The 16325-nt window shown below is 50.2% G+C and overlaps 1 protein-coding gene across 9 annotated transcripts in view; it reads left to right on the top strand.

Moving 5' to 3' along the window:
* Sez6 (seizure related 6 homolog) overlaps positions 1 to 16325 on the top strand; it is a 46724-nt gene that overhangs the window by 28642 nt on the left and 1757 nt on the right. For 3 of the 9 annotated variants that reach the window (XM_087191546.1, XM_004857042.4, XM_004857041.4), the window contains exons 4-16: positions 4168 to 4363; positions 8813 to 8998; positions 11850 to 12018; positions 12150 to 12316; positions 12873 to 13067; positions 13308 to 13446; positions 13556 to 13752; positions 14280 to 14474; positions 14908 to 15099; positions 15185 to 15382; positions 15645 to 15683; positions 15933 to 16050; positions 16131 to 16233. In XM_087191546.1, coding sequence (XP_087047672.1) covers positions 4168 to 4363; positions 8813 to 8998; positions 11850 to 12018; positions 12150 to 12316; positions 12873 to 13067; positions 13308 to 13446; positions 13556 to 13752; positions 14280 to 14474; positions 14908 to 15099; positions 15185 to 15382; positions 15645 to 15683; positions 15933 to 16050; positions 16131 to 16233 — 2094 coding nt within the window. Of the gene's footprint in view, positions 1 to 4167; positions 4364 to 8812; positions 8999 to 11849; positions 12019 to 12149; positions 12317 to 12872; positions 13068 to 13235; positions 13447 to 13555; positions 13753 to 14279; positions 14475 to 14907; positions 15100 to 15184; positions 15383 to 15644; positions 15684 to 15932; positions 16051 to 16130; positions 16234 to 16325 lie in introns of all 9 variants that reach the window. The other 6 variants (XM_021238224.2, XM_021238223.2, XM_013076810.3 and 3 more) reach the window with 3 other exon arrangements.

Raw genomic sequence — 16325 nt, 5'->3', positions numbered from 1 at the left:
TTCCTGTGTGCAGGGTTGTACTAATTCGAATGGGTGCACCATCCTGCCTGCTGGTCACATCATTGGAACATGTGCTGGGGGGCTGACTGGCAGCTTCCATGGGACTGACCTGTAAGGCAAGGCTGATGACCTGGAGACTGGCAGGAGACAACCAGAATCCTCCCCTCTTCCCTTCCAGAAGAGGCCAGTCCCCTCAAAGCAACTGTGTCTTCTCCTTGAACTGCACCCCTGGTGTGCTGGCAGCAAGGCGGTGTGGGACAGCAGAGGGTCCTATGGGAACTGTCCCTAGCTCTCTCTCTCTCTCTCTCTCTCTCTCTCTCTCTCTCTCTCTCTCTCTGCTCCTGCCTCCTCCTGCCTGGCCCCCAGGGCCCCTCCTGTCACTGGAAGGGCTAGGGGAAGACAGCCCTCATGAACAGAGCTGACGTTTCAATCTGTCTCCCAGGTTCTTCAGATGCCTGCAAATTGCATCAAGTCTTCATCTTCCTACTTGTCCAACACCCAGAGCCCTGTCTGGCCCCTGTCAGCTTGGCCCTCAAACAAATGACAAATTACATTCCAGCCACTGCAGCAGGCCCACAAGTGGGTGCTTGAAACCCACGGGACTAGAGCAGCACAGGCAGCCTCCAGCTGAGAACAGGGAGCTAACTCCATTTCTCACCTTCATCCCAAACCTTTCTACCAGTCTGGGCTGGAAGCCAGGCCACCTTAAGGGTCCCATTCCTCCCCCAGACCAGAAGGAGCCAGAGGTCTCAACTCCCAGTTAACAAGCTGCTAGGGGAGAGGATGGCTGGTGGGAACCCAAATTCCAACATCCTGAAAAAGCCAAATCAAACAAGGCCAACACCTGCCTACCTACTAAACATAAGGGCCTGGAGACTGAGAATAAAGACATCTAGAAATCTATTTCTGCAAGTAATACCACTTTGAAACTGGTTCTTAATAGAGCAGCAAAACTACTTCTTAATAGCTGTAAGACATTCTGCAAGTTCCTTAGCCTTTCAGTGCTTCTGTTTATTTATGAGGATTTTACCACCTACCTCATAGAAAAGATTGACATATTTTAGGTGCTCTGTGAACCTTTATTGCTGCTGCTGCCCTCTGATCACAATAAAGCAGTAAAATCAGGAGTAGAAAGCTACAGGTCAAACTGGCTGGAGAAACTAGAAAGAAAATACTAACTTAATTTCTACTTCTCCGCCTTTGCTCTAGAGGTAATCTCCCTGCAATGAATATCCTCCCTTCCTCCTCCTCCTAGCTCTCCCCTTTGCAAGGCCTCTGAGACCCACCTGGGCCATGTACTCCCTGAGCTTCCAAGCCCCCCTCCTTCCCTTGGGATTTCTGCTGCATGCATTCAATGCCACTTAAGGCAGAATTATATGCTGCCTGGCATCTCTCGATAATTACAGATTCCACGTGTGAGTCTTGTTTTCCCATTTCTAGAATCACAGAATCTCCACGTTTGAAGGGACCTCATCCAGCCTCCGCCTGCTGCAGGGATTCCCTGAGGAATATCCCCAGCAGATGGTCAGCCAGCCTCCACCCAAATGTGCCTGGGCCGGGAGCTTCTCCCAGAGAGGAGGTGCTTCTGCCCCTAGCACCCTCCCTTAAGATTTCTCTTCAGCCCCCAGGACCTACCAAGTCTTTCCTTCCAAACAGGGGTGGGGACCTCTCCCTGCCAAGCTGCCCGATCTGAAATCTGTTCCCAAGAGAGGCCCTGGCAAGATTGATCTCCTTGGCTCTGGCTGGGTTCAGCATCCTGTTCTCAGCTTGCAGGGACCTGATGAGGAATATGCCTCTATCAGCCCACATATTCACTGTCTTCAGACATCTTTACTGAGACCGGCCAGTAAAGAGGGTGCTGTGACTCAAAATGCCACCCAGGTTTTTTTTTGTTGTTGTTTTTTGTACCGGGGATTGAACTCAGGTCTTTGCGCTTGCATAGGAGGCGGCGAAACCACTGAGCTAAATCCCCGGCCCTAACCCAGGTTTTAATAGATAAGTAGAGAATGGATGCGAGAGCCTGACGGGGAAGGACTGACTGGCCTGGCCTGGCCTGAGCAGAAGAGGATGGTGATCCTGAGATCTGAAAGGATGTCCAGTTTCACCAGGAGGAGGAAAAGGGAAGCTTATCTGTACAAATGTTCAGAGGGGAAGTAAGAAGGCTGGCAAAGCCACTGGAGCCAACTGTGAGCTGGAAAGTTGGGACCTTGTCCTCTGGACAACCTGAAGCCACCAGCGGGGTGGAGAAAGATAAGAGAGAGGCATGATCTGATCTGAGGCAACCAGGCCAGGAGATGAATTGAAGAGGGGAGGAGTGGGGCATGGATAGAAAGTCTTGCAGGTGAGGAACAATGGATAAGAGGTGATCAGAGCTGAGAAAGCAACAAAAGGATAAGGAGGAAGAGCCACTTGGAACAACTAAAAGAGTGGGAAGGATTTCATGACTCACTGGATGCCTAAATTGTTAACACTTAAAACCCTTGCCTCAGAGCAATATGGTAGGGACCCTAGACCAAGAGAACAGAGCTTTGGAACTGCCTGGGTATCTTATCAAAATCTTGAGTAGGGCCGGGGATTTAGCTCAGTGGTTCCAGCGCCTGCCTCATAAGCACAAGGTCCTGAGTTCGATCCCTGGTACCAAAAAGAGAAAAAAAAAATCTTAAATATGACTTAGTAGATGTGGAATATGATCTGAGATTCTGCATTTCTTTTCTTTCTTTCTTTTTCTTTTTTTCTTTCTTCTACTGTAGTACTGAGGATCCAACACAGGGCCTCATGCATGCCAAGTAAGTGTTCTACAGATTTAGAGTAGCAAAGATCTACATGAGGCCATTTTATCAAACCAGAAAACAGAAGCTCAAATAATTAGCATACTTGTCCTGAAACACATGGTTAGGATGAGCTCCCAGGTCTCTAGTTCCCAATCTAATGCTCCTACCAAGTTACAATGTCAGTTCCTCTCTGGGCAATGTCTGTCATTGTCCAGTGCTTGTTTGATGGAATGGAGACATGGTGCCCAGAAGGATCCTTTGAGGGCCTGAAAGCAGGGTTTTTAGGCTGAGGGACCTGTAACATCCAGAAGAAAGAACTGAATCAAGAAACACAGAGAAGAGAGGAAATAGAACTAATGGCTAACTCGTGGAGGGACTGGTATAAAGCCCAGCTGAGTTGCCAGCAGGAGCTAGGCAGGCATGGCCTGGAGGCCCAGGCAAGGAATTTGGACTAGTACTACAGGCTTTATGGACTCAACAGAGGAATACTAGGGGATCTAAACATGGAAGCACCGTGATGAGAAACAGGTTTGGGACTCTTAACTGGCTGTAGTTCAGAAAATATTGATGGGGAGGGAGGAGTGGGTTAAGCCCTCTAGCAGGGAAGCTGACCAGGAGGCTGCTACAGTAATGTAGGTGACTTGAGGTCTGCTTGAAAGATTGAATGGCTGCTTGGATGTGCACTATGAGGGAAGAGGCAAGATGCCAGTTTCTGTCTTCGGTGCCCTGCTGGTTAGGAGATCGTTGCCTGAGATGAGAGCCAGGGGAGCTGCTGGCTGGGAGAAGAGAGTAGCTCAGCATGAGGCAAACTGGGTGTGAAGAGACTGTGAGGCATCCAACAAGAATGTCCAGGGGAGCCAGGGATTTAGCTCAGTGGTTTGGCCACCTGCTGTGCAGGCGCAAGGACCCGAGCTCAATCCCCAGTACCAAAAAAACCCCTCAAGAATGTCCAGGGGAAACTGGATACATAGGTCTGATGCTTAGGACCTCACATTGCTAGTCAGACCCTCAGACACTAGCCTAACACATCTACCCCATCATTACTTTATAGATGAGAAAATTGAACTGCAGGGGGGACAGGGATGAGAGGACAACAGGATACAGCTAGTGTATTTGAAATGCTTGGGAGACGAAGAGATGTGCTTACAAATCTCAGTTCTCAGGGTGACCTTGAGTAGTTTACTCAATACTTCTGAGCTTCAGGTTCCATCTTGCATTATTGAGAATGTAGGAATAGCTCCTCCTGCAGGAGATGCCTATCTCAGGATCTGGGGACTCTGATACCTAAGGAGCACTGAGGATTGGGCATATGGGGCCTGTAGAAGCCAGAGGGCAGCAGGGCTCAGACAGCAGGAAGCCTGAATGCTCTGCTTTGTTTTCACCAATCCACCTACAGGTCCAGAACATCAGCCTCGGGGAGGGAGAGACAGTAGCTGTGGAGGGCCTTGGGGGCCCTGACCCATTGCCCCTGGCCAACCAGTCTTTCCTTCTCCGGGGCCAAGTCATCCGAAGCCCCACGCACCAAGCAGCCCTGAGGTTCCAGAGCCTCCCGCCACCTGCTGGGCCTGGAACCTTCCATTTCCACTACCAAGGTAAGGCCTGGCCAGTTGAAAGAGGAACCAGCCCTGATTGGCTGCTCTCCTGGGAGATCTCTGGTATTATAACCTGTGGGCTAGGGCAGGGGACAGGGAGGGTCAGGTAGTGCCGCAGAGGTGCCCAGTGAATATCTATGCACGTGGAGCGGAGTATCACTCATTGGACACTTCCAGGACCTTCCCATCTCCACCCACCATCCTGCAAGGCTACTCTTGACTCTGGATTAGGTTTCCGCCCCCCTAAACTGTGCTCACTGTCATACATTCATTCAGTACTTTTCTTTTTTTTTTTTTGGTACCGGGGATTGAACTCAGGTCCTTGCGTTTGTGAGGCAGGTGCCAGAACCACTGAGCTAAATCCCCGGCCCGATTCAGTACTTCTCTATACAACTGGTGTCTACCACACTTATGCAGGACCTTGTCAATACCATGATGTTCCCATCAAGATCTTTGCCCTCAGGGAGTTCAGAATCTCAGGAGGAGTCACTTAAACAGGCAATAACAGTAGAAGCCTCTCTCCAAAGGCAAGGGGGCCAAACCCAAAGGGGCTTGACAGTGACCATCTGGAGGTGTTTAGCTGCCGGCCTTCCTCACCCACCCAGGACCTGGTCCATGCACTAGTCAGCTCAGAACACCTGTGGAAAGAGGGCCATGGCATGATGAAGTAGGCAAATCACAGATGCAGGAGATGGGAAGATCTGTGTTTGAATCTCCTAACAGATCCTGTGTTGACCCTGAATAGGTCATTTGACCTCTCTGATTCTCCTTTTCCTGTTGGAAAATGAGACCAAAGCATCTGCCACAAAATCATGGTTAGGATTAAATAAAATGGTGTGTGTCAAGTGCTTAACACATGCTTCATTAAAGAAACTAGTATTAGCTGGGCATGGGGCACACACCTATAATCCCAGCACTTAGGAGGCTGAAGCAGGGGGGCTGCTATAAGTTCAAGGCCAGCCTGGGATATATAGTGAGTTCAAGACCAGCCTAAACTACATAGCAAGACCTAGTCTCAAAAAAACCAAAAAAATGGGGCCGAGGATTTAGCTCAGTGGTTCCGCCGCCTGCCTCACAAGCACAAGGACACAAGTTCAATCCCCTGTACAAAAAAAAAAAAAAACCCAAAAAGAAAAAAAGAAACTATAGAGTTAACATGGCTTGCAGAATGGGGATGGGAGGAAAGTGGGACTCTGCTGCTCCCCCATTGGTATCCTCCCTGCCCATCCGCCTCCCTGGGCACACTGTCAGCTTGATCTTTTGCCCACTTTAACCAGTTCAGAATTGAAAACGGAAATAATTGATGTGAGCAATCACAGGATTGTCTTGCATTGTCAGGGACCACTTCTACAGCCCTGCAGGGGGAAACAATGGCAGGCAGCACTCAAACTGGTATGCTCTGAACCCCACCTAAGGAGTGCTCCTTGCCCAGGCTGGCTTCTCCACCCAAACTGGGGAAGAAGTTCCGGCATGGCAGCAGGGAGCCTAGTGGTGGACAGGGGCTCAGCAGAGGCAAGGGGCCAGCTGAGACAGGGGTGAGCATCTAGGCAGCCCCACTGACCTCCCTAATGGCTCATCAATCCTCTCTGGCAGCCAGCATAATTTCATGCCACAGTAACCTTTTCTCTTGCTGCAAATTCCTTTGTACAAAACTCTGGACCCCCTCTCTGTCAGGCCAGACAAAGGTGGCTGAATGGCAGCGAGCTGGAGTCCCTGCAAGAGGGAACAGACCCCATGGATGGGCTGGGAGCACTGGCCCAGTCCTGCTCCTGCTTGGCTCCCAGAAGCCCTCCCTCCTCCTCGGCCCAGTTTTTGTCAATGATCAGCTCTTTCCTTAATGAGTGTAATTCCCCTAATTATAGGCTGCAATTAGCCCTGATCCCAGAGATGGGAACAGGAGAAGCATGTGCTCACACAAGCGTCTCGTGGGCTGAGGAAAGAGGGTGCCAGAAGAGGGGGTGAAGGGCCTAGTGCCCATGCTCCATGTGGAAGCAGTCCAAGCTGATGTTTAAGGTCACTAGGATGGACCCCAACAAGGGCCTTAGGGCAGAACCAAATTCCAACTCCCCTCCTCCAGCCCCCACAGGGTAGGGAAGCAGAGGGACCTGAAAGGCACACCCCTCCTCCATCCTGAGCATTCCTGGCACTGGACTTGGCTCCAAAAACAGACGCCAGTAAGAAAATAACTCGACAGATTGCAGTGGTTCAGGATCCCCGGGAACAGTTGTCATGGCAATAGGAGGAAGCTCATCCCAGGAAGAGGCACTTTACCCATTATGGAGTCTGGGGGACTTTATCTTCTGCCCCCAGCCTTCTGCTCCTGCCTCATCCTGGCTCCGTTTATGAAGTAGGGACTTCACTTTCCAAGCTGGGATTGAACTCAAGAAGGTGTAAATATAGGTGCTGAGCCTGACATATCTGGCTCATGGTCTATGCCTCTCTATCATTTTCCCCTTGACTCCCTCTACTTGGGGCATAGCACCCCATCCCACCCTGGCATGGAATCTCTCCAGGTCACTGTGAGTGCCTGAACAAACTCCCAGGGCAGCCTTGTCTACCACTCTCAGCCTTCTTTAACCCCTGATTCCAGATTTCTACTTTAACTGGAGAAGCAGGAGTTGGGAGATAGAAAACAGGTGCCTGCTAGAGCAGGAAGCTCAAGTCCCACCCCACCACTTACTTACAGTGTGATGAAGGCACAGAGGCTCCCTGAACCTCAGTTTTCCTTATCTGAAAGTGGGTTAAAAATCCTTATCTAGCCTTCCTTTCTCCTAAGCATATTGTATCAAGTAAGAAGAATGTGAAAGCACTTTAGGAGCTGGAAAGTGCTGCAGGCATGAGGTGCAATTATTACTCAACATTACAAACAGTATCAATAGGCTGGGTGTTAGACATTTGTGCCAGGCACTGCAGGTATGTCTTCTTTTTTTTTTTTTTTTTTTTTTTTTGGTACCAGGGATTGAACTTGGGTCCTTCCGCTTGCAAGGCAGGCGGCGGAACCACTGAGCTAGATCCCCGGCCCTACAGGTATGTCTTCTAACATAACCTTCACAGCACTGAATGCAATACTGTAAATGGATGTAAACAGAGGCCCAGAGAAGGGAGGTAACTTCCCCAAGCCGGGGAGCCCATCTTCAAATCCAGGCAGTCTGACCCCAAAGCCTACCTCCTAAGCATTGTCCTGTACTACCTGCCAATCAAAACTGGCCTCTTATTGGCCATTCTCTCAAGAGACAGAAAAGTAGGAACCATCCTGCTTTCACAGACATACTAAGTAAGAACAGGACAGGTGGGGTGTGCCTACAATCCCAGTACCCTGAGAGGCTGAGGCAAGAGGGTCCCAAGTTCCAGCCCAGCCTGGGAAATTTAGGAATTTAGTGAGACCCTGTCTCAAAATTTTAAAAAAGGGTTGGGGATGTAGTTCAGTGTGAAAGCCCTGGGCTCCATCCCAGTACCACAAAAAAAAAAAAAAAAAAAAAAAAAAAAGGAGAGAGGTAAGTCACGAAACTGGGCCACAAAACTCAAGCTTCAAGATCTTGGTCTCAGAGGCAGACCCTTTTTCTATTCACACCAAAGAACAGAGAGATAGCTCAAGCCTCCTCTCAGCTTCTCTCCTTGACCCTTTCCTTCCCCACCTTTCAGGCTAATTTTTAGCAACCTAGTTTAGCTTTGGTCCGAGTTGGGATTTGCCAGGTTGTTTTGTAGGATTTGCTGTCACCATGTGGTCATGCTTGGTATGACACTCGCACACGCTACCAGGTTTCCCAGGGCAACTGGTCTCATCCCCAACTTCCATGAAGGCTGGCTTTGCCTCAGCACCCTCGCCCCCATCCCGTCTTTAAAAGAAATCCTGCACCGCTGCCATCAAGCTTTTTAACATTTCTCAATGAATACTGAGGAAGCGTTTGCTGTCTGACTTCAGTCTTTTGTGTTGCAATTCATATTTGTCTCCTACAGAAAAATATCACACTTCACATCAGTATAGGCTTTTCACTATTCCAAATGCTTTCACATCTACTAGTCATTCCATAAATACTTCTTGAAGATACATTTTCAGCTGTGTGCCAGGGAAACCAAGCTGAATAAAATACTATTGAATTTAGTTTCAGGTTAATCCTGTGTGTCGGCTAGCATTTTGAACCTCATTTAAAAATGAAGAAACAAGACACAAAAAGGTTAAACAACCTGCCTTAAGTGTCACAAAGCTTGAGCCAGATCCTAAGCCTCCCAACTTTTTTGCTGTGAACTTGTTCCACTAACCAGCTCAACCTGCTGGAAATATTGTTAGTTCTTTCTAGGGAACAGATTTGGGGGTATTTTCTGGAACTCCTAATGCCAAGTGATGCCTCCAGGCAGGCTGAGGCAAATTGGCACAGGGTTTCACACACACACACACACGCACACACACACACACACACACACACAATATCACTCATTTTCTCTTTATAGCCTACCTCCTGAGCTGCCACTTTCCCCGACAACCAGCCTATGGAGATGTGACTGTCACCAGCCTCCACCCAGGAGGCAGTGCCCGCTTCCACTGTGCCACTGGCTACCAGCTTAAGGGTGCCAGGCTCCTTACTTGTCTCAATGCCACCCAGCCCTTCTGGGATTCCCAGGAGCCTGTCTGTATCGGTGAGTGACCGCAGGGGAGAGGGCTCAATGCTGAGCAGAGGAGCTAGGTGGGGGCTCATCCCTGCTCTCCATTGCTATCTGGCACTTGTATTTGGTCTCCACAAAGAATCAGAATATGGGGCCGGGGATTTAGCTCAGTGGTTTCAACACCTGCTGCGCAAGCGCAAGGACCTGAGTTCGATCCCCAGTACCAAAAATAAATAATCAGAATATGCATATGGTCACATATAGTGTGGCATTCATCCAACCTGAACTTATTGAGCACTACTATATGAAGGTACCACAAGCATACAAAGCTGACTTAGGCAAGAAATCTGCCTTCAAAGACCTCACAGTTCAGGAAGAGGGGGGGCATGTAAGTCACCAGTTTCCACAGCAGGGATTAAAAGGTACCAATGAAGAGACATAAAGTGACCATGGAGGGAAGGAAGCAATCATTCTTAGCTGGGTAGTAAGGACACTTCCTAGGAGAGGTGGCAATGAAGTTTGACTTTTTTTTTTTTTTTGTACCAGGGATTGAACTCAGGACCTTGTGCTTTCGAGGCATGAAGTTTGATATTTTGATAAAGGGATGTGACTTAAAGGCAGGGAGGAGAGGTGTTTAGAGGGCAGTAGGAGGGCCTAACTGTGAGGCCAAGATACTAAGTGGGGAGCTGGTTTTTGAGAGAAAGGGGGAGGAACTCAGAACTACCCTTCAGGAGAGCCAGGGGAGTGGTAGCCAGGCTGGGAGGCCAGCCAGGCCAGAGGGTTTGAATTTAGACAATGACTTTGAGCATGGAGAAAAGGGAAGAAGTTCCAGAGACACTGATAAGGGGATGGGGGGGGGGTCCCCAGGTTCCAGTCCTGGGTGATGAGGAGGTCTGAGATTACCAGCAGAAGAGGAGTTGCTGGGGAAAGGAAGATAGAATGTTTGGTCTGTGGTATGACAGGCAACTTGGGCTTTTGTAGGGGAGTAGCTTGGGGTTTGAACCTTATTTCATCCTATATGTTCTTCCTGGTTCCAGTTATAATCAGAAATGAATAAGACAGATGTTCTCTGCCTTCAGGAGCTGTCCAGTGGGAAGAGGGTGGGCAGCTCAGTGCAGACAATGCTGACTGAGGGTAACCTGAGGGTGTGGTGGGAATCTAGGCCAGGGAGAGTGGTTCAAACCTGAGGAAGGAGGCAAAGAAGGCTCACAGAAATGTTTGGGGAAGTGGAGTGGATTCTCGGAACAGCATACATGAGGATATATAGGCACAAAGTACATGATATATCATGTACTCACTATATATATATATATCTTATCCTCACTATAGTGAGGATATAGCAAGGTGTGTCTGAAGATGGTATACAGGGTGAGAAGACTGAAATTGAGCTGAGAGTTGGATTCATAAAGGGCCACTTTGAGCTTGGACTGCACCCTGGGGGCAATAGGGAGTCACTGAGCAATTTTAAACCAAGGATGGGGTATGGCCAAATTTGAAGGGCAGTTTCATGCTGACACCAAGCAAAAAAAGTGGTTCTGCCCTCTGCAGAGAAGCTGAGACTTACCGTAGCCCCCAGGAGCATTAATAGGTTACAATATTCTGCCATCTGGAGTATTTGGAGGCAGTGGTACTAGGAATTGGTCATAGTAGCCTGGTCCTGAAAGTGGGAGGGGTCAGAGCTTTCCAGGAGAGGAAAGCACTGCCTGGAACCAGCTCCCTCCTGCCTCAGGCCCCTTCTCTGCCCCACTTAACAGGCAGGAGCTTGTGGCCAAGTAATACAGTAATCCTCACTGCTAGGTCCAGGCAAGCAGCTCAGTCACTTCTTGGGAAGAGAGGACAGTCCCAGGCCAGAAGGGTCAATCTGGCAAGGCCCTAAGAGCTCAGCTCAGGAATGACAGTATAGTGATGCCTGGAGAGCTATTTCAGAAAGTGTCAGAGGCCATCTGTGGCTAGCAGTGTCTCCTAAGAACACAAGGCTTTGGGGTAGATGGCTTGAACATCTGGTATTTGTCATCCCTGACTTAGCCCTTCCCCCCTTTTAAAATTCATCCACTCATTTTACTCATCCAACACTGAACACCAACTCTGTATCTGGCTTGCAAATACCTGGTCCTTGCCCAAGAGGATCCTATTTAAGGGACAGGCTCAAATAAATAACAGTATTTATTTATTTGTTTGGGGTTTTTTTGTTTTGTTTTGTTTTTTGGTACCAGGGATCAAACTCTGGTCCTTGCACTTGCGCAGCAGGCAGCAAAACCACTGAGCTAAATCCCCAGCCCTATTTGTTTGTTTTGCAGGGCTGGGAATCAGACCCAGGGCTTCACATATGCCAGGCAAGCCAAATAAATGGTTTTAGAAAGTAGCATGGGCCAGGGATTTAGCTCAGTGGTTCCAGTGCCTGCCTCGAAAGTGCAAGGTCCAGAGTTCGATCCCCAGTACCAAAAAAAAAAAAGAAAGAAAGAAAGAAAGTAGCATGAGGCAAAGATAGAAATACCCAAGGAGGTTGGAATCTAGAGGAAAGACTTTAATAAAATATGCCTGGGAAGAGTAAGGGAAGGCCTCCTGGGAGGGAGGGTCATCAGAGAAGGAAAGTAGCTGATCCTAGGCCATGGGACTAGGCAGTGACAAGCCTATTTATAGTCAAAAAAGCTGCACATGAAATCTCAGGTATGTGAACAGTTAGGAGGTACAGTGCTGGGGTCCAGGCTGCTTTGAGCTACAGGATCATAGGGCTAAAAGATTGACCTTCAGGACCATGACAGCAAAGTTGGCAAGGCAACAAAAGTCCCTGCTGCCCCACACAGAGGGCACAAGGCTGGAATGGGAGGAAGGATTGCCTAGGATACAGTGAGGGACCCAGCCTAAGTGCATTTCTGTCTCACAGCTGCCTGTGGTGGAGTGATCCGGAATGCCACAACTGGCCGCATTGTCTCTCCGGGCTATCCCGGCAACTACAGCAACAACCTCACCTGCCACTGGCTACTTGAGGCTCCTGAGAGTCAGAGGCTGCACCTGCACTTTGAGAAGGTCGCTCTGGCAGAAGATGATGACAGGTGAGGGGCTACCCTGATGGGATGGGAGTGCCTGACGTGGTAATATCCTGCTGCAGGGGTGCTCCCCAAACCTGGGGCCATACCCACCTGGGTCAGCAGCCAGCCACAAAGCTACCATTCTCCTGGCCCAGGCTTATCATTCGCAATGGGGACAATGTGGAGGCCCCGCCTGTGTATGATTCCTACGAGGTGGAATACCTGCCCATTGAGGGCCTGCTCAGCTCTGGCAGACACTTCTTTGTGGAACTCAGTACAGATAGCAGCGGGGCAGCTGCTGGCATGGCCTTGCGCTATGAAGGTGAGCCTTCCAGAGCCTGATGGGGAGCAGAGTGCTACGGTCTTTCTCCTACCCCTTCCTCCTCTGTGCCTCCATTCCATCAGTCCTTCCAAGTTGGCCTCTGTTCCCTGACCCTTCACCCAGGACCAGGACCCCATCTTTGCAGGAGAACCTTGTCTAGATCCAGGCCCTCTGGTCCAAGAGAATGAATTCTCCAGGTTTTCAAAGCAAAAAAAGACCCCAATGCTTGAGGAGGAATTGTTAAGGAATACTCTAGACCCATGCATGCTTATATTCATTAATTCATTAATTTTTTTTAATAAAAAAAAAATTTATTGAGGCCTTTTGTAGTAAGCATAAAACTAGCCAGTGGGAATACAATAGTGATTAAGATGGTCTCTTGAGCATAATAGGGATGGATGCCCGGGGCTATTTTCCCCCACCTTCAGCTCCAAGCCTTTGACATATGTTTGTACTCAGGAAGAGAAAGGCCCTGGAGAGGGGGAAGCAGGAGGATGCCTGCTCTCTGTATTTATCCCAGTCGCGGCTGAGCCAGGCTGGGCCCTGTGGTTTACAGCCTTCCAGCAGGGCCACTGCTATGAGCCCTTTGTCAAATACGGCAACTTCAGCAGCAGCGCACCCTCATACCCTGTGGGTACCACTGTGGAGTTCAGCTGCGACCCTGGCTACACCCTGGAGCAGGGCTCTATCATCATTGAGTGTGTTGACCCCCATGACCCACAGTGGAATGAGACAGAGCCAGCCTGCCGAGGTTAGTAGATACCAGTGGGTAAGCTTCCTGGGGCAGTAAGTGGGATGGGCACCAGCAAGTCAGCTGCAGAGCCTGGGGTCACAGGGGCCTTGTGACATTTGTGATTCAGCCTTCACCCTGAGGAAGAGGTGGGGGTTCCCAGCAATAGATGGGTACTCCTGTAAGCAGGTGGCAGCCCCAGGATATGGAACTGGAGGGAACACAGAGGAGACATCCTCCCAGGCCTCTCCTGCCTTCCAGCCGTGTGCAGTGGGGAGATCACAGATTCAGCCGGTGTAGTACTCTCCCCCAACTGGCCAGAGCCCTATGGCCGAGGGCAGGACTGCATCTGGGGTGTTCATGTGGAAGAGGACAAGCGCATCATGCTGGACATCCGAGTGTGAGTGACTATTGGGTCAGGCCAAGCCAACTCTTGAGATCTGGTCACATCTCTTATGCAGCCCATCCTGGGGCCTGCCCTGCCCTGCCCTGATGGTCCTCCTCCACAGGCTGCGCATAGGTCCTGGTGATGTACTTACCTTCTATGATGGGGATGACCTGACAGCCCGGGTCCTGGGCCAGTACTCAGGGCCACGTGGCCACTTCAAGCTTTTTACCTCCATGGCTGATGTCACCATCCAGTTCCAGTCAGACCCCGGGACTTCAGTGCTGAGTTACCAGCAAGGATTTGTCATCCACTTCTTTGGTGAGCTTGTCCCTGCCTCACTCAGAATGCAGACCCCAATCCATGGCAAGTCAAAGAGGCCAGGGCAGTGAGGAGCTGGAGTGCTCCTTCTGACAAGGAAAATCTGGAAAAGCTCCAGGTATCACCAGAGAAAAGGAGCCTTGTGTTGCAGCATGAGATTTGGAGAAGCAGCCGCAGAGCTTCCTAATGAAAATAGGGAACTAAGGAAACATTTTGGTTTCTATCTGACACTCTTTAGTAGAAGTGATCACTTCCCTCACCCTACCTGGTCTCATCCCTCAGGCCTAAGGAACTTGCCAAGGTGCTTTTGAAAGTAAAGCCAAAGCCCAGATGCTAACCCTGGAATCTAGGAGACAGAGAGATGTTGGGACAAGGAGAGGTCCTTGACTAGGGAGGAATGAATCTCTGAGCCCATCTAGGCCAGTCTGAGCCTAGGACAACCTGGCAGGGTGCCCTCAGGGTGAAAGGGTTATCACAGTCACTTTACAATTAGCCCAGATTGCATCTTGCCACCTCTGTGCCCACAGAGGTGCCCCGCAATGACACATGTCCAGAGCTGCCTGAGATCCCCAATGGCTGGAAGAACCCATCGCAGCCTGAGCTGGTACACGGCACTGTAGTCACTTACCAGTGTTACCCTGGGTACCAGGTGGTGGGATCCAGTGTCCTCATGTGCCAGTGGGACCTAAGCTGGAGTGAGGATCTGCCTTCATGCCAGAGGGGTAAGTATCCATTTCCCATGTTCCCCAGCCCAACACAACCTCTGAGCCTCATTCCTGGGTTCTGAGAGAATCCAGTGAGCTGTCCTCAATGTGTTAGTGGTATCCTTGAAATTCTTTTACCTCTTTTAGTCTGTTTCCTCAGCCATGAAATGGAGATGATATGTTTTCATAACATTATCAACCAAGTACTCCAAGTATTTTGTTCCTAGTTGATAGCAAATCAATGTTGACCCTAATAAATGGGAAAGGGACAAATGGGTTTGTTAACCCTAATAAATGGGAGGGGACACACCAGGAAAATGGTAGAAACACTTTATTAGGGGGATGAGCCATATAATGTGAAGCTGTTAGCTAGCTTGGAACAAAACCATGGTGGTCTGGCCCTTGCTCAGTCCTCCTTGACTTACTTCTGCTCATCATTCCCCACCTTTAGTGACTTCCTGTCATGACCCTGGGGACGTAGAGCACAGCCGACGCCTCATATCCAGCCCCAGGTTTCCTGTGGGAGCAACCGTGCAGTATATTTGTGACCAGGGTTTTGTGCTGACGGGCAGTGCCATTCTCACCTGCCATGACCGCCAGGCTGGCAGCCCCAAGTGGAGTGACCGGGCTCCCAAATGTCTTTGTAAGTACCAGATGGATAGGCAGGGAGGATAAAAGATGCTGGCCCAGGGACCTGGAATCCTCACTGGGCTCTGCCTCCTTTACAGTGGAACAGCTCAAGCCATGCTATGGCCTCAGTGCCCCCAAGAATGGTGCTCGCAGTCCTGAGAAGCGGCTACACCCAGCAGGGGCCACTGTCCACTTCTCATGTGCCCCTGGCTATGTGCTGAAAGGCCAGGCCAGTATTAAGTGTGTGCCTGGGCACCCCTCACACTGGAGTGACCCGCCACCCATCTGTAGGGCTGGTGAGTGCCCTGTTACCCCCCAAACCCTGGTGGACTGCTCTAGCAAAGATGTCCAGTGTTGAGAACCAGAACCACCTCCATGCCCCCTTCATGTTACCTTCAGTTTTCCCAGTCTCTGACCTGGCATCATCAAGATAAATTCTGGAGTAGGTTCTCCTTGGACAGACCCTTCCCATGATCAGCCCACTACCTCTTTTCCTTGAATTAGTGGTTTGGCCCACTGGGCTCACCCACTGTCCTTGGCCCTCCCCTCTTGTTCCAGCCTCTCTGGATGGGTTCTACAGCAGCCGTAGCCTGGATGGTGAGTTCTTGCCCTTGAGAGCTAGGGAAGTGCTCTCCCTGTACCTGGCTCTCACAACTTCCAAGCCATGGGTTCTCATGGCAGATGGAAGGCAGAGAAAGAGGTCTGGGCCTACCAGGGCAAAAAGTTCCTTCTCTAACCCCAGCCAGCTACAGGAAATTGGTATCGGGCTGGCCTTGGGCATAGGTGAGGGGAAGTGGGTTTCAGGTGACAGGATCTTTGCTCCAATCCCAGCCTCTGTATTTTCAGTTGCCAAGGCACCTGCTACTTCCAGTGCCCTGGATGCTGCCCACATTGCAGCTGCCATCTTCCTGCCACTGGTAGCAATGGGGCTGTTGGTGGGAGGTGTGTACCTTTACTTCTCCAGGTAAGTCTGACCTCTCCTCCTGTTCTGCATACCTCACTCCTTCCCTGCACTCCTGACTTACAAACTTCTCTGCCCCATAGGCTCCAGGGGAAAAGCCCCCTGAAGCTGCCCCGAACACATCCTCGCCCCTATAATCGCATCACCGTGGAGTCAGCATTTGACAATCCAACTTATGAGACTGGAGTAAGTACCCATGCCAGCCTTGACACCTTATCCAGGACTCAGTTCTCTGCTCCCTCGGGCAGATACTCCCGAGGGCCCCACCAAAGCCTCTC

The sequence above is a fragment of the Heterocephalus glaber genome, unplaced genomic scaffold (assembly GCF_053883595.1).
Source record: "Heterocephalus glaber isolate CG9 unplaced genomic scaffold, H.glaber_assembly_v1.0 deba00001564, whole genome shotgun sequence".
Taxonomy (NCBI): Eukaryota; Metazoa; Chordata; class Mammalia; order Rodentia; family Bathyergidae; genus Heterocephalus; species Heterocephalus glaber.
Note: the sequence above shows the minus strand (reverse complement) of the source record. Positions and strands in the feature narration are given on the sequence as shown.